General features: G+C 43.6%; 1 protein-coding gene across 2 annotated transcripts; it reads right to left on the reverse strand.

Annotated features, from left to right (window-relative positions):
- Positions 1–14,715: 14,715 nt before the first annotated feature.
- armc1 (armadillo repeat containing 1) lies at positions 14,716–23,699 on the reverse strand. 2 transcript variants are annotated; one of them, XM_053412223.1, is made up of 8 exons: positions 23,414–23,699; positions 22,871–22,954; positions 22,065–22,276; positions 21,420–21,511; positions 19,173–19,365; positions 18,059–18,175; positions 17,507–17,581; positions 14,716–16,942 (listed from the first exon to the last, which is right to left on the reverse strand). In XM_053412223.1, exons 3-8 carry the CDS (start codon positions 22,224–22,226, stop codon positions 16,751–16,753), a joined length of 831 nt encoding a protein of 276 aa, XP_053268198.1. In that variant the 5' UTR covers positions 22,227–22,276; positions 22,871–22,954; positions 23,414–23,699; the 3' UTR covers positions 14,716–16,750. The 2 variants fall into 2 exon arrangements, with proteins under 2 accessions (XP_053268198.1, XP_053268197.1); XM_053412222.1 differs by lacking the exon at positions 22,871–22,954 and having other exon boundaries at positions 23,414–23,687.
- Between the last annotated feature and the right edge of the window lie 189 nt (positions 23,700–23,888).

The following is a 23,888-nucleotide window of genomic DNA, read 5'->3' on the forward strand; positions in this document are numbered from 1 at the left end:
GATTGAGTTGCATGTATTGAAACCAAACAATGAGACAACAATATAACTGTAAGAATATATTCTGGATGTGAAGGGTGACCTGACATTTTCCACATGACTCGACTGCTGTCTGTATTGCTCCAAAGATTTAAAGAGAAAATATACATATACAGTTTAGCTCCAGTACATGTCAAAATAAAGTAAATTCAAAGTTTTTATGCCAAAATGTTCACTTAAACATTTGCATTATGTATATCAACATTTCATAAGTTTTCCTTTATGGAAAAGACACATTTCTACATCATCAAAACAAAGACGTATATGTGATTAAAAAAAAATAAAGATTCCAGCCCATGAAGTCATCACACGTCGTTAGAGCAGAGAATGTTTTGTCTTCCTCGTACCAAACACACATTTACTCATACAGTTACAGGGATGAGAAGCTGCCCAAATGCACATGGCGGTGTTATCTCATTATCTCCACTCACATTGTTACCGGACCATGAGCAGTAACAGAGGATGTACACTCCGAGCTGCATCTTTAAGGAAGATTGTCCCATTAAGCTGCTCGCACGTCTCCCGGGAGGATAAAAGCTTTTTATTCCTTGTATTAACGTCAGGCTTCCGTGGAGTGCGGTAATGTGTTGTTGTTTAGCCGCGAAGAAGTGAAAAACGAAACATAATTTGTGTTCATCATGGTCGTGTAAGCATTGAGACACACTATCCACTAAAAAGATGCAAAGAAAACCGCCCCTGCCTTTAATGGGATGTTGTTTATTTCGACTGTTAGCGTCTTAAGCTACTTTATAGGTGCAGCGCTAATGCAAAAAACTGACAGCACTAAAGGGCTAACCTAACTAATTACCTTTATTAAACCAGATATTTGAGCATTCTTAATGCGCCGGTCCTCGTCTTCTGAACGCCCTGACCCAAAACTGACAATTGTGTTAATTGGATCCGATGAGGTTAGTTGACACAAATTTACATTTAACCACATTAAAGTGAAAGGAAAGAAGACGTCGCCCTCGGAGTCATCAACTTAATCAACACTAATGACTCTAATGCTTCTTTGAATTTAATACATATCACGCACTTAGTCCAGAGAAGAGGAAGGTGAAGGGGCAGGAGGCTGCACGGTCGGGATTTTTAGACTGCTGGTTTTTCTGTTTCACATTTTTATATTCGAGGTAAATTTGAGAATGATCGTACATTTCTAGAAATCATGTTTTAACCTTTTCCACCTCTGTCATGTCTCTCATTCTCTCTGATCAGATCTCCACGTGTAGCACAGACTGGGCTCGTGATTTCTTTTAATGATTTTTATGGTTTTCTATTTCACATTTCTAGATTTGAGACAAGTTTGAGAATAATCGTACGTCTCTAGAAATCTTTTTTCTTTTTTTTACTTTTGCACCTCTCCTCTCTTTCCTCCATTTCTTGACCCTCATGTTCCCTCTGCTGTTTCCTCCTCCTCTGCTCTCTGATCAGATTTCCATGTGTGGCGTCTCTTTAGTATGCTGCTGCGAGCCTCTCCACAAGGATGCTCCTGCAAAACAAAAAGTCACATTTATCTCTGTAATTGGCCTCGGCGTTTAAGTGGATAATGCGGTTATTGCTGCATTCTTTTCATTTCTTCCCCTCCACCGCTCCTTCCTTTCTTTCTTTTCCATCTCTCTCTTTTTTTTTCTGAAACTGTTGAGCTGGTAAGTCCAATGCAGAGGCACGTACGCGCTCTGGAAAGGTAATCTAGAAGCCAGTTGAGCCATGACAAATAGGGACAGCTGGCCTAATTGAATCATTTGAGCTAAGACAGCTCAACTTGGTTATCCCCTCTGCAGCCCACACTGATATTAGTGCGGGAATCATTAGCCATGAAATCATGTCTGCTCTCTCTGACTGCATCCTTTATGACATGACAGCCAGCCAGGCCCGTCTCGTTCACCCCCCAAAAAGGAGCCCTTCATCACAAACAGGAGGAGGTGGAGGCGACCAGGACTGAGCGGGATGTCTTTCTATCTCTATTCCGGACACTTGCTCTCGTGAAACCATGTCATCACAGAGCTTGGTGGTTACATTCAAGGCGTTAATGCACAGCTACTGAATATCACAAAAGATATTTCAATTGTTTTATTTTGAAGGCGTTTTCCTGTGTTGTTTTTTTTGTTCGATAAAACCTCGAAGATAAACACCTTCCTGTCACACTTCACAGCCCCTAATGAGACATTTACACCCAAAATCCTGAGGACCATTTGTGCACAATGCAATCAGGTGGTCCTGATGGGCTCCAGTGAAGGATCATGGGGCGTCCTGGTGGCGCCACGTGTTCTGAGAACCCTCCTGCCTCGCAGACCGTTTTCTGTGGTTCTCTCTCTGCAGGACGCCCCCTTCATGCCAGGCGGCGCCACGGGCAGAGGGATGGAGGAGTCTTTAAATATTTGCCAAATTGTTTCTTTGGATTACATCTACTGCACAGAAGTTCATATTATAGGTGTTAAGCTACTCAAATATGCCAAGGAGTGGAAAAACTCTATTTAATAGTCAATATAGGTTCATTATCCTGCTCTCCGGCCTCAGTGTAGTGATCTGGCACGTGAAGCAGGGTGGCGGACAGACCGGGTGACGAGCTCAATGGATGGTCCTGGTGCTCTGCGTAATAATGGACATCCATCCCAGAATGAGGATGCCTGGCTTAATGGAGCTCAGACTGGGGGATACTGTGCAATGTTCAGGCCCATTTCCTTTTGACTCACATTCCACTGGGGTGGCATGACCCCAATGAGACGCCTGCTTTCCCCAGGTGGCAGTGAGCGATGCTACCTCCACAGTGTCGGTGCAGGGGAGCGAGGAGACCCCTCTCTGCCCAATGGGCTGGGCCGGAAAAGCAAAACGCCCGCACGGACTCACACATCTCTTATGCACACGTACACTCAGTTGCACCCTTCACACCCTCAAGGGCCTTAGCCCACTTTCAAGGAAATTTTGACACGAGCAATTATTGAGCGTTAGGGAGTGACAGGTCTATTCCAGGTTTCAACAGGCGCACGGAGGAGAAGCGGGCCCGACAGTCGTCTAGAATTACCAATCGGGTTAAGGCCGTGTGCGGGACTAAGTGAGCTGCATGTCTGTCTGCATCTCTTTTTCCCCCTCAGGGCTTTTTAGATGAGCGCGCTGCCTCTCGCTGGATGTTTACACATCATTAAGGATCCCCTGTCTCATCTCTGCTCTGTCCTATAAGGAACAGGGCTCTCGTAGGTCTGAGTTGGAAGAAGAGAAAAGACAGTCTCTGGTCAAGCATGAAAGAAGGGAAGGAAGGAGGCGGTGCTGCCATGGACACAGCCGAATCCTGCAGACAGTGAGAAAACACTTCAGCTCATGTGAAGAGGAGCTGCCTGTCTGCTGTTGGAAAGTTCTTTTGACAAACTTCACAGCAAAAGAAAATAGACCAAACTTTTCTCGCCGCATTCGTATTTCATTTTTCTTTTGTACCAATTGTTAATCACTTCATTTGGAGCTTTTTCAAACGTGCATATTAGAGAAACAATCGTGATGAACAAAAGAAGAGTGTCACTGATTGTTTGCACGCACACATCATCAACAGAGCCTCAAAAAGGAACTTTATAAATCTGACTTCTGAGAGAGAAACAAAAAGCCGGCGCAGGAAAAGTCTGGTGTGAGGCAGACACGTTAGACAAAACTGGTAATGATGCATTGGCAGAAAGTGATAATTATTTTAATTAATGATAATGGTTTTAATGATTCAACATTTTGGCTAATTGATTATGATTGATTGCACATTACTAAACAAGGAAAGTGAATCAGGGAGGTAATCAGGGAGATGACAGCACAGGTCAACACTACAGCGTGACGGAACATACACTACACATGCTAATCAGACCCTGGGAGACGGAGAGAGGGAGAGGGAGACACGGGGCGGGCGGAGGGAGGGATGGAGAGACGGAGGAAAAAAGAGACGAGTGGGGAAAGCAAATAGAGGAAATAAACATAGTAAACTGAGGGATTAAAAGAATGTTAAATGGGAGGTGGTTGTCAGAACAGAACTGGAAATTCTGAAAAAAGGAAGAAGAGATATGACTGTTTATCTGGCTGTTTGTGTTTATAGTAGAAATCTGCACATTTAAGATGACTTTCAAAATTACTAAGCATCGACTGCATCACTTTGTCTTTCCAAATGGTGTGCATAAATATTACAGTGTGTTTTAATATACTGGTATTAGGAGATAAAAGATTATGTTTGCATACAGTTACAGGTCAATAACCATTAACCAGAGAAACAAATAGGTTTACGAGTGTCTATCAAGTGCCTTTGATTTTTGATTTGGTGAGATTTGGATTAAAAATAATTGTAATCTTCATTATACTCAAGGGCTACTATTTATCAATAAAATGTCTCATTACTGATGAGTTTGGTGGAATAGGCCTCGACCTGGTATTGCAGTACATCCAGGAACACAGTAGATGGCCGTAATGCACCTTGACATTGGTTTCCGCCCGCCAATAAACCACACAAGGAAGAAAATAGAGTAAAAGTTTGACGAGCTCCTCTGGATAGATGATTATGAAAAATAAATGTAATGTAAGAGGAGGCTGACCTTCATCTTTGAGCTTTTATTTTATGAATTTCGGACAAAAGGTGTTTGTTTAAAAAGTAATGTTATATATCGGAAGTGTATGTAAGAGTTTCCTACCTCAGCAGAGAAGTGTCACACAAGTGCATTAACGGAAAACACGAACACAAAAGCCACAACACAACAATATAACACACACAGTTTTGAAAACCTTGACATCTGTTTGACCCAACAAAGATAATAAACGTATTCGAATAAATAATATATCTCTTGTGTCTTTTTGTTCATCTTTGGTGCGTCTTTGAGGGTAAATTCTGCAGGTGTCAGATATGATATTTTAGGCCTTTGCTGCATTCTCTCAGTTTCTTCACAGCCATTTGAATTGTGTTTGTGTCGGTTCGGAAGCCTCAGACGTCTGAATCCTCCTCATACAGCATCACCCTGTGACCCTGACCGGTGATCAACATCTAGGAAGGATGGAGTCGTCCATTTCTCTCCTTTTCCAGAGCGTTGACACTTGTCGGGAGGATTCCTGATTCCCTGACTCCCCACTCCACCTCCATTATCAGCTGCTATTGTCTGAGCCTCGAGCTGTAACCCGCCCTAGGAGCTCACGACATGCAAATCTGTCCCCTTGATTTCACTTTGGAGAGATGGTGAGTGGAGCGGTGAAGTGCCCTGCCCTCTGCCACCCTCCTCCTCCTCCTCCTCCTCCTCCTCCTCCCCCTCCTCCGTCCCGGCCCTCCTCCGTCTCCCGCTCTCACCCTCAGGATGGGGCGCTCCTCGGAGTGGATGGACTGGGTTCGAGTTTAATTAATGAAATGCATGATAATGTGATTTCTCTAATAGAATGACATAGTCTAATGGTGTTGTGTGATTATGATTAATATAGTACTTTGGTGGGAGAGAACATCAGCCAAGGGCTAATGAGGACCTTCTCTCTGCAGCTCCAGTCCTGGACACATTTCAGCTCAGCCCTGGGCCTCTGGACAGCGTCTGTGTCTCATAGCTGAGACGGTGACACTGCAATTCACCAAACAACAGATGCTTTACTTTGCCTCCATCCTCTGTAGTTATTTGCGTGAGATGAGAAGATCAGTGCCACTCCTACTATATGCGTGCAAAGTAAAAAATAAAGCTGCAGCTAATAGGCAATTAGCTTAGCTTAGCATCATCTATAGTAGAAAAATGGATGTGTTTAAAGGTTATAGATCTTCTATCCACTATTGAATAAACCTGCAATAAAAGATATTTAACATATTATTATCTTTAAGTTGAAGTGGTGAATATTTATGTATTTCTGGCCACCTGACAAATGTGAGATCAATATAAATGCATCTTTAAACTAAGCACGTTGTATATTGCTGGTTTCTGGAGCTGCACAATGCTAACAGAGGAAAAACTGAAAAACAAAACAATGAGCTAAAAGGGTCTGTGAAGCTCCAGGGTCTGGTTGTTATTAAATTTGCATTTACATCTTATGATCCCAACAGTCCCCTAAATACATCTGGTTATATTCATAAAGATCCATGAATTATTCTCTGGGAAATCGGTAAAAAAGGGAAAATCTCACATTTCACGATGTTAATGAAAGTGATAAAAATCCCTGGATCCGCCCCTTTGGACAGGAGTGGTAACAAATCCTCCTTAGTGGGGTTAATAGAAATGGTACGGCAGCTGTGACAGGTCATGTCACGTTTGTTTAATCCACACGAAAACAAAATCTAAAAACACATTATGGTTTTACAGGCATTCAGGTTTTTCTGCCGGTTGCCTGGCGAACTCACATGAGAGGGATTTTGCTATTTGGACAAATTGGGTCTTCCTGTGTCCCACGTGTCCACTATGTTAAGCTAAGCTAACTGGTCCACTGGTCTTCATGCAGTGGAATCAATCTTCAAATTGAACTCTCTGCAAAAAAGAAAAGAAAAGATTTTTCCCATAATGTCAAACTCGTCCTTTTAATTACATATCCCATTTTTAATTGAATTTGTCAGTATTCATTCTGAATGATCAGTGATCAAATCCACCCCCGATAGCTGAGTCTGTTGTCGCTGCTGTTTGAGAACTACAACGTTAAACAGAAGATTAACGTCTCTGATCACACGTGGGTTCTATACATCTTCCACTTGTAATGATGTCATGGGTCAAAGGTCGATCTTTCCTCTTCTCTCAGATGTGGACCGGTGAAGAGGCGGCGAAGCGTGCACCGTATTATCCTTGAAGAGATTAATGTAGCTGACTGAATGAAGAGGGTAATGACGTGGACAAAGGCCACTTATTTTCCCTTCATCACAGGAGCGACTGCTTTTTTTTATTTTCATCCGGAGTTTTCTCCATTTTCCAAATATCAACTTCTCACCAGACGTTGTTCTTTGTTGAATGAGCCCATAAAAATGTTTCTTTTGAGCCTCAGAAGTGAAATTCTCTGGCAGAACACGCGGAAGGTGTCGAATCGAGGTGTAAACAAAAGCCTCTGTCGTATCCACCTGTGTGAAGGTCGTCTGAAGGGCGGACGCCAAGCACGACGTCTGAAGAAACAGGAGGCTCGACGGCAGTGCTCCTCCGCAACCGTTTGTCACTCTGATATGTGGCAAATGTGATAATTAATACTGTAATTTAACTAAACCCACTCCGCGAGGCCTGTAATTAAAACTGATGTACCTACTTAGCGCACCGAGCATCACAGGTGGGCCCAAATTAATCTGCAAATAGAGCTAAATTGCCTGCGCTTAGCGTTTTCGTCAACGTCACTCAGTTTGGGGGGAAATATCGGTAATTAATTCTGATATAACAAAGTCATAAATTTGAGGTTAAACGCAGCCCTGACAACAGACGCGGTGACAGCGAGAGACCTCATCGAGCCGTCCCCAGATGGGATCCGAGACTCCCGCTCTCCCCCGAAGAACTTGGCTGAGACTTCCTGGTTCCTGCGACGACTGCGTGTCGCCACAGAGACCGAGAGGAGAGAGAGAGAGATAGAGAGAGAGAGAGAGAGAGAGAGAGAGAGAGAGAGAGAGAGAGAGAGAGAGAGAGAGAGAGAGAGAGAGAGAGAGAGAGAGAGAGAGAATCGACGATATACTCATCTTCCTCTCGCTTCACCCCCACCTCAGTCTTTTTCAATTTGGAGTAAATCAAAAATGAACTGGCGTGAAAGCCGACTTCCAGGCTACAGAACGGAAAATGAAATGATTAGTTCTGGATGAAAGCCAAATGAATGAATGCATTTTTGATTTTGAAATGAGGCTGCAGCCACGTCGTTTACAAATGTGCATTTTATTTGATTTCTTCTCAAATAATTCTGTGCAAGACTACGTCCAATGTGGTGCATTTCTGTAAATATAAGCTTTTTCTTTAGGGGGAAAGTCTGTTGCTTTCAGATGTGTCACATTAAATAATGATTAAAAAAAGTTAAGTAAATCGGATTCCCATCAGATTCAATTGTTGCAGCTTTGCATTCAATATCAGAAGATCCTTCAGGTCCCATTTTGACCTATGATGTGCAGCTAAAGACTTCCTCTCATCGAGAAGAATTCAAATAATCACAAAGATGCAGAATTAGCATTTGGATAATATAAAATAGAGGTGTGTTCAAATGAAAGCATCTTAGAATTAAAGGCTTCCGACTATAAATGCTCGGTGTTGTTCATTGTTCCCTCCTGGGTGTTTTGTTTTGGCTCGTGCACACGGCAGAAGACGGCACGTCGCTATTGTTGAGCAAAAATAGTAGATTAAACCAAACGACAGTCAAATCAAAGAAATAATCACATCTTTATGAATATTTAATATGGTCATGGCAAATAAGGCAAGTAATTAGGAGTTTCCATAAATTAGCAAATTGTTATTTTATGGTAATGAGAGATCTTCAGTTTGTTTCCTCATGAATAATTTATGAATCAACAAAAAAAAAGTTTAACAGGGAAGGAAGTAGGAATTCTTGCACGTGTGCCGAGACAAACGTGCAGCTTTCTCCTTTCATTCCTTTTGTTTTTGTTTCAATTTGTCACTTTTTGTATTTATTGTGCTGGACATGGCAGGTTTCATCAGCCGAATGTACAATGCTGCCGAGTGTGGAGTTGTTTTGGAAGGAGTGGTGATACTGGCGCCGCAAGCCAGCAGACGCCACAGAAGCCTTTCGGTGTCTATACTTTGATAATAAAAAAGAAGCAGACTCTGGGAAATCTTATCTCAGAAAGTGGAGAACAAAAGGAAATGTGAGGAAAGTAAAGGGGATATGAGAGGGATCACATGCTGAAGGCCCCGGCACACCGGGGAGCCGGGGAGGGGTCTCACTAAAGGGGTTAACACGGAGGCGGAGGAGAGGAGTGGGTGGGGCAGGGAGGGCAGCGAGTCAGAAAACAAGAGCAAAACAAATCTGTGATCTGGAACTGGGAGAGCAGCCACTCAGGGGGGATTAATGAGAAGTAGGAGGCTGTGAAATGATGTGGCCTTTGAGTGGGGAGAATGGCCCTAGCGGAGCATGGCCCTGAAATGAGGTGAGACAAACTTCACCTGATCCACAATTAAAGGCGTCGCACGGATTGGGTGATGCCGGGTCACCCAACAGGGGAAGTGAGGGGGGGGAGGGGGGGAAGATAAAAAGTCACAATTCACTTTGTGGCAAATTATCAACCCCCCGAAGAAGAGGCAGCCATCGGAACCCGGGAGTCAATGAGGAGAGGAGAGGATTTTACACACCTTGTCTTTATTTTGAAACGAACGACAGGGATGAGAGGACAGCTTGTTAGAAAGATTTACGCTCGGTGAGGACAGACAGTAGCAGGGGACGGGGACAATTAACGGTATGGGAAAACATAAATAAAGAGCCGAAGAGTGAGAGACCGAGCGAGGAAAATAGGGGGTGAGCTGATTGGACGTGGGGGCGAGGAGCAACAACAGGAGCACAAATGATGAAGTGGTGTCGGGGACTGGGAACACTTGTTTGCGAGGACAATCTTTGTGTGCTTTTGTCGTCTGCCCGGCCGCCTTTATCTTTGTGTAATTCTCCGTCTGATGAAATGTGTTTAAAGAGATGAATTGGGATCGGAGGAGCCGTCCTGACATGATTATGAGGGATTCATCTGCAGCCATCTGCCACCGTTATGAAAGGGGGGGGAGGGAGGATGGAGGGGCTTGTAGAGAGATAGAGGGAGGAATGGAGGGAGGGAGGGAGGGAGGGAGGGAAGTGCAGACCTTCTGTTCAGCAGCCCTGCCACAAACCCGCCATTACACGGGCCTCTGGCCTCCAGTTTAACATGAAGACGTGCTCTGCCCCGGTGTGGTGAAGGTGAGCTGTGGGTCCAATTAAAGAAGCAGAAGTGGGTCGTGAAACTCGCACACGTGTGGTTTGGTTCCTACGCGATCCGGAGACATGTGAACAGCGTTGTCGTTAACCACAGCCCGATGGGACACGACGGGATTTCAACTCACATTCACACTCGTTTTTTGTCTTTTTAAAATTTTTTAAAGACTAAATCTCCAGGTACCACTGGTATTATCTTCCAACTTGGAAACGGCACCTCCAGACTCCATCATGTTCACACACCAGTTGGAGGAGAGGGCACAGCAGATGGGTCCATTGCTCATCACAACGTCCACTTGTTCTAAAGGGGAAAGCGGGGGCTTCAGACAGCATGTCTTAAGTTGTGTAAGAGGCTTTTTTGTGTCACAAATGAAAGTCACACATGGGTTTTTTTTTCATTTTTTTCTCAGGTTGTTTGGCCGTCCTCCGTTTTTACACAGCTCAACAGATCTGTTCACGCGGTTTAACATCACAGAGGATAAAAACAGTCCCTGCACTTAAATGTTCAGATGTGTGTTTAGTATTGATTCATGGAAATCACTCCACTTACAAAATAATATTCTGTGTGAGTCTTTTGAAAACGAGGATTTCTGACTCACTGACAGCTGTCCTCCTCCTCCTCCTCTTCTTCTTCTTCTTCCGCGTGTGGAAAAATAACTCCACTTCCACATCTCAACAAAGCACCTATTTCATTTTGCCCGCACTGAGCCATCACTTCATATTACAGGTCAACGTTGCGGTGCTTAATTATGTGCCGGCTGCTCGGGGCTCCTAATAACCTGTCATTGAGGGGAATTTGAATGTCACACCATATTGTTGGGCCCTAATGGCGGCGGGCAGATCCACTGATGAGCCGTTTTGGGACAATTACAGCGGATATTCAAATCACAGGTCTGGTTGGGCGGGGGGGGGGAAGACCTGACACGGGTTGACCAACTGTGCACATGCACGCGCACGCACACACTTGTTGTATCTTGACCCCCCCTGCCCGCCTCATAAAGAGGCCCCCCTCCCTTCTTCTCCCCCTCTACCGCCCTCCCTCCCCTCTTGCTGCTGAAACTGTTTAACTGGAGCCTGATCGCTTTTATTATCCACCTAATCCAGATATCAGCGATTTCATCAAGCCGGGGGAAGATATGCATATCATGAATTATTTTGACACTGGGACCTTTTAATTTTCGCCGGCAATATTTCATCCCACCAATCAGCGCCTGGAGTGGTTGTCGCCGGGCGGACGTGGCGGTGTCAGAGGACGAGACTCCCCCCCCCCCCCCTCCGGTGGATTCAAATCATCCCGGGGACAATAATGAGCTATGGCCACAATTATGATGTGGCTGTGTGTGCATGCATCTCATCAAGGGCCCCATGCATGCTGCTGCTGCTGCTGCTGCTGCTAAATGATTTGGATGTAGGCCTGTATAGTGCATTTTAATGATAATACTTCACTGTTTCTCAGTAGTAACCAGTAGGTAATGTTTTGCTATTACTTGATTTACTACACATTAACAGTGCTGAAGTACAGTTTGCACTATAGCAGCCATAGTAAGTTGCTTTTGTGATTTTACTTACAACAGCCTCAGCAAATATATTCATGATCAACTAAAACTGTCGAGCTGCAGCTTTTAAATGTTGCCCCCATGTTGATGCATCATAGAAAATAACCAAATATTATTTGATTTCACAATGAGTAGTTTTACTGGTAATAGTTAAAAGTACATTTTGCTGATGCTTAACAAAATGCAGGGCTTTAGCTTTATCCTTTCTCTGCACATTAACATTAATAAGACATGATAAACTTACAGAATATGATCCATTGTGACTCATTATATGACCAACTGCAGTTAAAATTCACCTTGACCATACAGCTACGACCTAAAATGGTGCTTATAATATATAATATATATATATATATATTAAAACGGCTATAATATATAATACTGACAGGAGCCATTCTGGATTCTAAGAAGGGGCTATTACCTTTGAGTGTGTTGAAGTTCATTTTAATACAGAACTTGTACTTGCAGTGAAAAATATGTACATTGTGGTAGTGAACAGCACTTTATAATAAGATGTACTTCATTGAGGAATTGTTACTAATAGTTTTTTATATCATTACAAATATATATATATATATATATACACACACACATAGACACTACGCTATTGCACCTATGTAGCAAATACACTTATATAATCATTCAATTACAGACTCTCTGTTGGTCTCCATCATTCTACCTCTCTTTAAAAGAACATTCCACTGAAACCCATAGTGAATGTAGTCACACTCACATTATGAGGAGTTGTTTTCCTCATGGCGACAAAAAGCAAGTCCAGATAATGTAAATCATTAAATTACAAGGTGAAGAAACTCAATAAGGTTAGGTTAAGGTTAGGGCAATAGTTAGGCTTAGGCAAGTAGTAACCATCGTTAAGGTTTGAGTAAATCTCCAGGATATCAATGTGAGTCAGTGTAATGTCCCCTGAAGCCCTGGAGACACGACTGTGTGTGTGTCTGTGAGTGTGTGAGTGTGTGTGTGTGTGCGTGTGTGTGTGAGTGAGTGTGTGAGTGTGTCTGATGTGTGCTCTGTGTAACTTAATACTCTGTGTCTTTACCCAGCTCCCTGTGGAGCGGGTATTACGTGCACAAATTGGATGCTCAAACAGTCAGTCCCTGACCTTCCCTCATCTCGGATGTTGACCCCCGTATAAAGAGAGACATTACATCTCGTTACACAACAACACGGCTCTGGCGCTTCGCTGCAGATAGAGAAAAATGTCTCAATTAAATCTTCGCCGGGGCCCCCTGCAGAAGAGTTATCGCCGCCCCGGCAGCGCTGATCGCTACACTCACACATCCTCAAAAGTTATTTGACATAAATTGCCGGAGTCACATCATTTCCCGCCACACTCTGAGCGGGATTTACGGCTGATCCCATTGACTGGGAGCTGAACCTCCAATAAAATTCCTCAAGAGCCTGTGGGGCTGTGGAGACACACCTATCTCCCCCCCACCATCAGGCCCTCTCCGCCCCTGCTCAGATTAACCATGCAAACACACACAGGTGGTGGTGGTGGAGGGAATGAGGGAGGGGTGATACCGACCACACATTCATGTACATATATGCAACTGATACGGCCCTGCAGGGTGGATGAGGCCTGTGCACACGCAGGACTGATTGTGTTTGATCTGATATGAGATGGAGCAGAGGTGAAACGGTAAAGCCGCTTATCCGATCCAAAGAACTCAAGAAGGGTCGGAAGGGAAATTATCTGTGGCTTTAATATGAAAATGAGAGGTGAGGGCCTCTTTATGATCTCTGGGGGACGTCCTCCTGCACACTAAGACCTCCTGAGAGGAGCGATATCATCATAAGGCAGCATATGAGCCCTTAAATAAAAATCATTTAGAGCCGGAAACTGCTGAACATTAGTACTCAGGCGTTGGAGAGAAAGGTGCACACTATATTAAGCACTAAAAACAACCTTATGGCTGCATTAGGCCACAGATATTAGAGTCTGAGGTGGACAAAGAAGCTCACAGTGCAGTTTGTTAAATGCAGTTTCAACAAGGCTGTACATGCAGAGTAATATTAGAAATACAAAGAAGTGTTTTCATCAGTTACACTCTGCACTTCACACTCTCTCGTTGGTGCTTTGTCAGGCTTGCTGTCTCTCTCTAGTGGTCATGTGTGAGAAATACGAGGCCTCACGGGTCACACACAGCCTCCCACATCCTGCTCAGTCACCGTGGCTGGGTGATATTTACGCAGGATGTTTGTGGCTTTGCAGCGGGACACAAAATTATTTAAAACTTGAAATTATAAACAGCATTCTGTTATTTTTAGATTTGTGGCAACAGCATCTACTGAACACGCACTGCCAGCCTCTTGATGCAAAACACAACGGAGCAACATGGCTGAGAATTCCTTAAATTGATCAGACATTTCAATTTCTTTTTGACTTCTGAGAAAAAAGGCACTTCACATTAATGATGCAGTATGAATTGGACCTGGAGATGAGACTGAGTTTAAGGAATCAGATTGTGATGGACATGGCTGCTTATTGTTTAGGCATATCGTCCCTTACCTCTATGAGTTATAAATCATACCTCAACGTTTTAATACAAGAAATAAAACATTGAAAATCTGAAAAATCTTGCTCAAAACTTTATTTTCTTTAGTTAATCAAAATTTCCAACTTAAAAATATTTGAATCTGTATTTTGTGTTTCTGTGCATTCCCTGCGCGTAAACAAACAAGGTCTTCTCAGCAGATTACCCAGATCAAATGTAAATTGAATTAGAAAATGGAGCAATGGAGCAATGGAAGAATTCATGACAAATCAACATTAAACATTTCTTTAGTCCAGATGATGGAGCAGGGCAGTGAAGGCCTCGTCTCCAGCTTGGCCCAGTGTCTGACTGAAGGCTCAGCATCATCATCATCATCATCGCAGCAGCAGCAGCAGCAGCAGCAGCAGCAGCAGCCCCAGCTGGAAGCCCTGCAGCCACTGCTGCTGCTGCGGCCGCGGCTGCCTGCCTACCAGCACCGTGGCTGGGGGAGGTGGTGGTGGTCAGGCGACAGAATCACCCTGGGGCACCTCACTTATGCACCAGTAAGGAAACCTGCATTTCCCCCCTCTCGCTCTCTCTGCGGAGAATGGTTGCTGCCCTCAGCAATTTGATTTGACAAAGCGAGGTCTGCAGCGCTGGAGTGAACTGCACACACCAGGGATATGAGACAAGCGGATTATCACAAGAGTGAAGCTCTGACAAATCATAGGTCAACACTTGTCGTAGCCACTTAACCCTGATTATGATGCAAGGAATAAAAGAAGCAGCAGACAAAGTTTGATTTTAGGTTTATCATGGTTTGCATTAAGTGTATGGGAATCTGCAGTTTTAAGATCTGCATTACAGTACATTATATTACATAGGATGACGTCTGTACACGTTACATTACGGGTGACATCGTTTTCGGTTCGTTGTCAGTCTTACAGATTCATTGAATAAAACAGTGAAGGGAAATTTACACTTTGATCAGCACATGGAGTTTTTAGAAAAAAACATTGTTCAATGATTCTCTTTGTGAGCGAAGAAGAGACAAAAAATATTAGCTTGAAGACAAATGACTTAATTTAGAATTTCATTATGTGCAAAAATGGACAAATAAAGAATAAGTTTTAATACTGATGATGATGATGATCTTAACTTTTAACCAATACCTTTTATCCAAAACATTATTTTGGAGGCTGATGCAGAACTACGGTCACAACATTTAATGCGCAAAAAAATTATTGCTTTTCCAGAGAACAGCACCATCAATTCCATCCCATCAGTTTGACCTCAATCAACTGCGACATCTCCACACCATCAAAACAATAAAATTCACCTGGTCAGCATTGTGTACGACTGTCAATGAGGCTCACACGAGTCAGAAGAGATAATTAAAACGGGTGGGAGTCAGAGGACTGTAAAGACTGAGTATCCTGAAGTGTGACATAAAATGCAGATATTACAAAAACAGAAAAAGAAGTGTCTTTGCATCTAACACCCGAGAGACTCGGGCACCATTTACAAAATGTACACAACCACGCCCTTGTAACAGTGTTACTACTGCTTATATGACAGCATCAGTGAGTCCTCTATGTGAGTGTGTCAGTATGTGGACCGACATGATCTTTGCTTTAAGGACACTGCTGGCTAAACTGAAAATCTAACTGAACATGCGGGTGCACAATACTGTGAAATATTGGCTGGAGTCCAGGTGTACGAGCAGGCAGCTAACAGGTTTGTCTTCATCATGCGGCTCTACGGCTCTAACTCAAACTACAGAGGACCTTGGTGTTGATGATGTGAGACGGGACAGTGAGAGTAGAGGTAGCCTAAAAATCTGTACAAGTAACACAAGGAGCCGTCGGCCCATTGTACGCCGCTGCAGAACTTGCGGTTGATTTTTGCTGCGCTAAAAGCATCATCTGAGTATAAACAAGCCAGTTAGCTTATCAGCTCCTCTTTCAGGATGTAACAAACAGTCTTATGCACATGAGCCAGTGGTTAAAGGGCTGCAGCCTCTTGCTGGAGTCTAGTTCACCCTTTCTACTGAAGTGAGGTCCCTCTGTGAACTAAAGGTTGATATGGGGGGGGGGGGGGGGTTGCTGTTAGGGAAGCACCAACGTTACATCTGACACTCTCTAATCTCTCAAATCATTTGAATGAATGAATAAATAATAATTACAGTGAAATGTCAACAAAGGCACACACAATGATCACAAATCTAGGCATCAGGCAAAAATTGGCACAAAAGACTCAACATGCTAAAAAAATCCGGAGAGGGAAGAAAATAATGAGCCTAATTAGGAAATAAAGAATGAAAAATATGAGCAAAAAATATATAGAGTGTAATAGGAAAATTTTGGGGGGGAAACATACAGTATGAGGACAGCAAAGAAAACCGTGCAAAATAAAAGAAGGAAGCTCCCAATTTTTAAACGTACACAAAATCAGCCAAAGTACAGTTAAACACGCCTGCCACACATCAGCTCTGTCAACGCAGTGATACACATTTCCATTTGGTTTGGGCTTATTTAAAGTCCCCTGGCTATGTTTTGTGAGATACAAATGCAGCTAGTATATAGTGTATGCATACAGCCAGTAGTGAGGTTTGTAGCTCAATATATACACAACTTAAAAGTTATTGCAGGTTCCACTTGGCCGTCCAGCACTTGTTGCTCACGTGTGCTTTGCGGAGGGGAGTCTAGACTAGACTGGAGCCGGGAGGCAGGGTTTAGTCTGGGACTAGGCTGAGAGATGCTAAGGCTGCAGCTGGATAGTACTTTTGGAGAAAAATGGGGGTGCAGAGGGACACAGGAACACAGGAAGTGGTCACCAGTAAAAGGAGCGAGTGACGAAGTTAGCAGCCGTGCTGAGCCAGCCCATGCCGTCTGTGATGGAGCCCACGCGTGTGACGGCCTTGTCCGGCTCCTGGGACGGACTCTCCTCCTCGGGCAGGTAGTCAGGGATGTCTGTGTTCTCCTCGACCAGCTCCTCGGAGTCCTCCTGGAATGACACCACCCGCTGCACAAAGACATGTTCAAAAAAAGAATCATTTTTACCATGAAACAACAAATCTGCCCAAAACACAGATTCATACGATTCTAGGATTAATGTCAAACACAGTGGTTCCACTAAAATCACTATCTGGACTCAGAATACATGACTGAGCCAGGTCTGACCCCTGCTGGCCACATTGTATATCACTACTAATGCATTATTTGCCCATTACTCTCAAACACTGGGGTAACATTTATGAGTCTCATATATTAATAGAACTAAGCAGTTTCAAATGATTTCCAGTTTGGAACTTGCTGCAGGTTGGTAGCACGCTTCTTATAAAAAAAAAAGGGGGGGGTATAACTGGGACCGGTCATGTGTTTGGCAAAAAAACAACTAGCCTACAGGCTGAGGCAGAGATGTGACCAACTAATCACGTCAGTGTGAATAAGTCTCAGCCAGAGGCAGGAGGGCCACACTCCCCGAACTGAGACACACACAACATACAACCAGCACAACGACCTATTAGCTGACTACTCTCTATTAAGTGAAATGCATTAGTCTTTCTGTAGCAGTTTGCAATCTCACCTCTCCTCCATTTTCAGTCTTCACCACCTGCTGAGCCTTCATTACTTTGGTGGAGTTGATCGCGGAACCCAGAGCCTGTAAGAGAAGCAGCCCACTTAGATTTTCATTCATGAAAGTCTCAACATCGCAAACACGAATAGAGCACTTCTGATTAAATTCAATATTAGTGCTAAATACTTCAGTTAATGCTAAATTCTAATTGCCTGAGCAGTGAGAATGAGGATGCTGTTGGTACCAGGGCTAATATTATACTTTTACCCTACAGAGAACCATTGGATAAACTATCATTATGATTTTTCAAGGGCACATTTACATTGACATTAGGCCAAACACACTACTTCCAAAGCATTAAAATAGATCAATGGAGCAGATTTTCCTTTTCTGGATCATAAAACACACAATTAATCCTAGTTTTAATTAAAAACAACATTTTAAACTGGAAACATTCTAAAATAAACAAATATTACAAAATTAAAGCTAATATTTGTTATCTGGTAAAAATATTGTGTGTGCCCAACTTCCTGTGTTGCCTCCGAACACACACGTACGTACCTCGGCTTTAAGGTCAGAGCGGATCCTGACGACACATCTCTTGACAGCCATCTGGAAGGTGAAGCTGATGACCCCTCGGATCTTGAGCAACGCATCCTCACACAGGCTCCTTCGAGTCTGACAGTGGACAAGAACCAGGTGAGAAGTATGAAGAGATGTGTGTGACCCAACAAAGCCAAGTGAAGATATGACTGCGGCTTATGAGGAACATTATACAGTGTAAGACAGGAAATGTAGATGATGCAGTTTAATGAAATCAAACTGGGGTATAAATATATACTGTAAATTTTCCATTTCTACATATTGAGTGAAGCAGTTTACATGACTCCATGTTTCCAGCTGCCACATTGATGCTTGTTTCCGCTGTAGTGATAGCGATGCAGCCCACCAGAGGCCGTCTGTCTGCTGTAATGTAATCTGGCTAGATGCAACTTCCTGCAGAGCAGCACTCAGGTTCAATCTCAACGTCCTGCTGTTCAATGCCTGACATTTACAACCTGACCCCTCCACCCTCCTTTGTAAAGCTGCTTTCAGACATGCACTGAACTGCTCTTGAGGTGGTGCATGTGTGAACGCGAATGTCCGACTGAGAGGCCTCACAGTTACTGCTGAGTTTCTCCACCTCCCCTAGTAAAATGTGCGTAGAAATAGAGGAGAATTTGATGTAAGAACACATCAGGGGATTCACTGTGAGTGAGTGGGGGGGTTGATGATACTTATAACGTGTGACAGATGCAAAAATGAAAAAAACGAACCAAAAACAAATATCCCCCATACGGAACGGGGAGCTTGTGGTGATAATAGCCGACGCCGGTGCCGGGGTGGTGTAGCATGATCACATGATCTCCGCAACACAGTTAATACGGGTTAGGGTTAGCTACACCTCTTGCCTGAATAATGTGGAGGATTTGATGTTGTTGTGATCGTGTCTGTGCAGAGAACCTCTTGCTGCACTGCACATCTTTGAAGGCAAACTGTGGGTTAACTCCACAGCCAATTCTGTAGATTTTACCAGCAGGTCATGTCTGAAAACGCCTTAAGACTCACTGTGATTACAACAGCAAACACCATGCACACACAATCTTTGCTTGCTGCGTGCGCTGCGAGCACTTACAGAGTCGTCCAGTCCATCAATGTGCAGCACCACAGTCTTGGCTCTCTTGTTGTTGGAGCCGAGGAAGAACTGAGCTTTACGTCGGCAGGAGGCAGCGTCTGCTTCCGCCTGCTCGGCCTCCTCTTTACCAGCTGACTGCAGGATTTCATAGATCTCAGAGGCCAGAAGTTTGGTCTCTCCAGGTGAGGTACTCCTTTGGTGAGGAAGAGTAAACGAAAAGAGAAGATTAATATCCTGATATTTTGAGGACTTAAACCTCAGCACATGGGACTCAATAGTTCAGTGTGTCTTCCCTGCTTTCTCAACCATTACACACCTAAATGTTCACATGTTAAACTCTTCTTCTCTTTTTGTCAAGTGTTGTTTGATTTGTGTGAATACACCTACAGGGTTGCTTTTTAATCTCATTGACAATGACAATAAAGGGATTCTATTCTATTGACATCTTGATGCGAGTACGCCTCTGTGGGACAGAAGTGAATGAAATTAACTAATTAACTCCACTGGGTGTGTCCTGAATCTGGACGTGTCTGTCTTGTTCTGCCACTGGAGACAGAGTGACAGATAAAACAGATTCTCCCTATTCATTATTGTACCCAAAGAAAATACGAACATCAGACATTCAGACTTGTGCTAATTAAGCAAACACCTTATCAGTTTACTGCCCTTCTAGCAGAAAAGAAAAATCCCTCACAGAGCTGTTTATTGGGCAGCAGTTTTCCTTGAAGAAGCCACATGAGACCATTAGCAGTTGTAAAGGCAGAACTGATAGACCCTGATGCATCCTGGGATACCCCCGCAGGCTATAATGCTTTATATGTCACGGAGACATCACTCCTTCTTTAGTAAACACAAACATCAGCGACGTGGCGAGGCTGTCCTCTGAGATCCTGGTGCTCCCAGGCGCTGTTGAACACATCCAGTCAGCCTTTCAGCAAACAAACACTTTCCTCAATCAATTTATTTATTCTCACAGAATACAAGGCGGCGTCTCCTTGAGCTTCGAAACCGTAATGAGATGAAGGAATAAAAATGGTATTCACACCCGTTTCCTGCAACCGTGCTAGACGTTCCCTGACGGCTTTGTGTTCCCACTCAGTCAAGCTTTGATTGACCTCTGCTCAAAGTCAGACTGACTGGACAGCGAGTAGGGAGAGCCGCTGCTGTCACTGCAGGGCACCTCGTGATGCAACCCCCGACTAGCTGAAGTGACTGGCTGACTCCAGGCCGAGCAAGAGCTCTGCCGCAGGAAGACGAGCGGGGAACAAAATCATACAAGCTAGAGTCGGCCACTTCAACATGGGTCTATTTCTATCAGGGTGCTAATGACGAACAGCAAACACTTACCAAAGCTGCCTCCTGACCCTCTGGTAAAACGTGTGGGATGGATCACAATGTCACCTCAAACCAGACCTCCCACTTACACATTGCTGGACCAGAATAAGTTTATCAAGACACTACTGATTAAATTAAATAAAAACAACGGGTATGAGGCTGAAACCAAACAACAAAAGGAAAGTGTTAACGATACACCATATCTTCCAACACTACAAATAAAGAGCAACTAGAATGGAACTCAGTAGAGAACAAAGCTCGGCCCAACATTCCCTAAACGAAATTCACTCAATCAAGTTTATATTTGGATCTCATTGCACACACTCAAAAATATCAGTGAATATCCTCAAACATGCCCGATTTTTTTTATCAAGACAAAATATTGAAAAACATCCTATTTCAAAATGTTTAAGAAAGTGAAAAAATAATAATTCTAGGACCTCCCGCTGACCCACACCATAACTTAAAGGGTTTTTCCTTGGGTTCTAACCCCCCCTCCACAAAATCCCATGGAGATCAAGTCATTTTTGTGTAATCCTGCTAACTAACAAAAAACAGACGAAAACACAACTTCCTTTGTCAGGAGATAATGGATATAAATAAAAGCCTACAGGGGTAAAAAATTTAGAGGTTGACCCATCAAGAATTTTCAGCGAGGTGGCAGGATGTATTAAAATCCATGACATGCAGAAACAGCTATTTAACTGGTTACCACTCTATTCTAAGTCCACTTTGATCACATTCATTCTGACATGGCAAAGGGAAGGATGTTGACCGGCCTGGAAAAATTGCAGACGGTCACAGATTCACAGTGCAAAACAAAAGAAATCCTAGGTTAAGGTTTATGTAGAGAAAGTGCACAGCGAGTGTGTGTGTGTGCGTGTGTGTGATGTGGTGGTGACAGGAACTTGCTTCTGCATGACATTCTGCAAACTCAGCATCATGCCCAGCTCGTCCTTCATCTTCTCCCTGTTGGCACGACATTCTGCCAGGTAGCGCACAGCCTGCAAGGACAAGGGCACCCGTTATCTATCCGCCAGTGAAAGCTGACAGACCCTTTGTGATATTATTGAGGCAGAGAGCCTTTGAGATTGACGTGCGGGTGCAATGGTTAAATATTACATAACCAACACATACACTTGAACCGACTCTGTGTTTACACTCTGCAGGAAGCAGTGAAAGAGCAGCCATTACGTAAAGCAACTCAAATGTACTCACTCTACAAGTCATGTACTGTACAGCACAACACATACAGCAGATGTCACCATTGTACATGGTTATGTAGTTCTTTTTAATGCCACCATGTGTCTGTGGCTTAGAGGAAGTGGCCTTTAGAAGGTGACCTGAAACTGCTCTGAGACCACAACAGAACAAGAAGGTAACTGAGCCAACTATTCAACCATAAGAAATGTTATCTAACCAACTAATGTAGATACTTCACTCAACACGTTTTCATAAATAATTCACTGTGTATACAAACTTTGTGCTTTTGCGTAACAATAATTATATGTACAATGAAGCATCCTTATGTCAATATATACTTGGATGCTTACTTACCAATAGCGCTGAGTAGACGACCTGTGGGTTGGGGTGATCCAGAAAAAGGATGAGGCCCGGCAGACAGCCGTGATCTTCTACTATGGCCCTCCGGTTCAGGGGGTCTGCGGCAAGGTCTCGCAGCTGGTTCACCACAGTCAGTGCGTCCACCTCCGCACTCATGGTGCCTCTTGTCTTGATGCCATGCACCTCAAACCAACTCCTTCACCCTACTGAAAAGAGAAAGCAAATAAGGGAGGTAACTTTAGAGTAATTGTGACTACAAATAATAGTTATTACCTCTGGCAAGGAGGTTATGTTTGATGTTTGTTTTTTAGCTGGAGGGATTACCACAAACCTTGATGGAAAGATCCCATTAAATTCTGATATGGGTTCAGATCAAGGATCTTTTGTTTTCTTTCTTTAACATTGAGAGATGGGGTGTTTTTCAAAATGTTTGTTGATTTCACTGGGAATAATAATGGATCTTGATTAAATAAAAATCTGGCATCTAGGAGACTGATATTTATGAGTTTGCAATTTGGTGCAGATCCAAATATTAATCAAGGTCAAGTGAAGTTAACTGTTTTCATTCAGCCTTGGTGATCGAATGTGCTCTCCTCTGGCCATTTCACTTTCACTAAAAAAACAATATCTGAAGTTGTTGTTTTATTAACTCTTTGACCTAGACAATGTTATAACATTGGTAAAAAATCCCTCTTGATTTCCCCGGAGTTAAGTCTTATTTTTAAGACCACCAGTGGGGGGGGAACTAAACTATTCAATTTGCAATAATATAAATAAAAAAACAAGCAGCATATATTTACGTTCCAGAAGATGGATTTATGAAAGTCTTCTTTCTCTTAGTCAGGTCAACCTTAATTTACCCAAGGCTTGTGACAACTATATCCCTGTGAATTAAATAACCAGTTAAGATCAATTTATAAGCAGAAAACGATGTGTTTATGTGCATATGAAAAATTAAGAGGAACGTCCATTCACTATGAAAGTTATCCTACTGTCCCATGACCGTACAAAATATTCAGGGGGAGTTCCTGGGGATTTAAATCCTGTCCTGATCGATCATTCTTGCGAAACCAGCTGAACTGAACTGAATTTTAAAAGCCTTTACGTGTCACATAAAGGATCACATAGTGTCGCGTGCTAACAGGAGCTCCTTGTGTAACCCGGCTGTTTAATCCCTATACTTCGCTGGTAACACACTCGGTTCAGTGTCGTAAGCGACAACAGCTCGTTTCTGACAAAGACACTCTCCACGACCCCCAACCTCACCTTAAATCTCGCCCTGTGCTACAGAGGGGGCTAAGCTAAGCTAGGCTAGCTGACGTCGGGTGACAGTGGCGGCGTACCTTTTTGTCAGCGTGTTGTGAAACCATGAGACAACTCCGGCTAAATGCAGAGATGCGACAGCAACGTGACAACAGACTGCGTGGCTCCTGGTTGTATAAGAATAAAAACAAAAGAAAGACAACAGCGGAGTGGGTCCAGGCCTGCGCCTCTGTCTGTGCTCCGCTGCTTAAGCTAGCAGCTGGACGCGGTGTTTGGGGTGTTTTTTTCGGCACGTCAGCGGGCGCAGCTGTTTTGCGAATCGGGGCATCCCAGTTTTCCATTGGGAGCCCAGCGGGTGGAGGCGGACACAGCCCCGCCGGGAGGAGCGGGGAACTATAACGAACACCCCCACGACGTTGCCTACGGGTGACATGGCGGTGAAGTTTGATCGACTGACACGACGTCCAATCATCAGAGAGCTTTGTTTCAAACGTCAAATGTGATTAGTAGAAGCATCTGTCAATCACTGAGAACAACCAATAGGACCCTAACAAA

Source organism: Pleuronectes platessa, chromosome 20 (assembly GCF_947347685.1).
Source record: "Pleuronectes platessa chromosome 20, fPlePla1.1, whole genome shotgun sequence".
Classification (NCBI taxonomy): Eukaryota; Metazoa; Chordata; class Actinopteri; order Pleuronectiformes; family Pleuronectidae; genus Pleuronectes; species Pleuronectes platessa.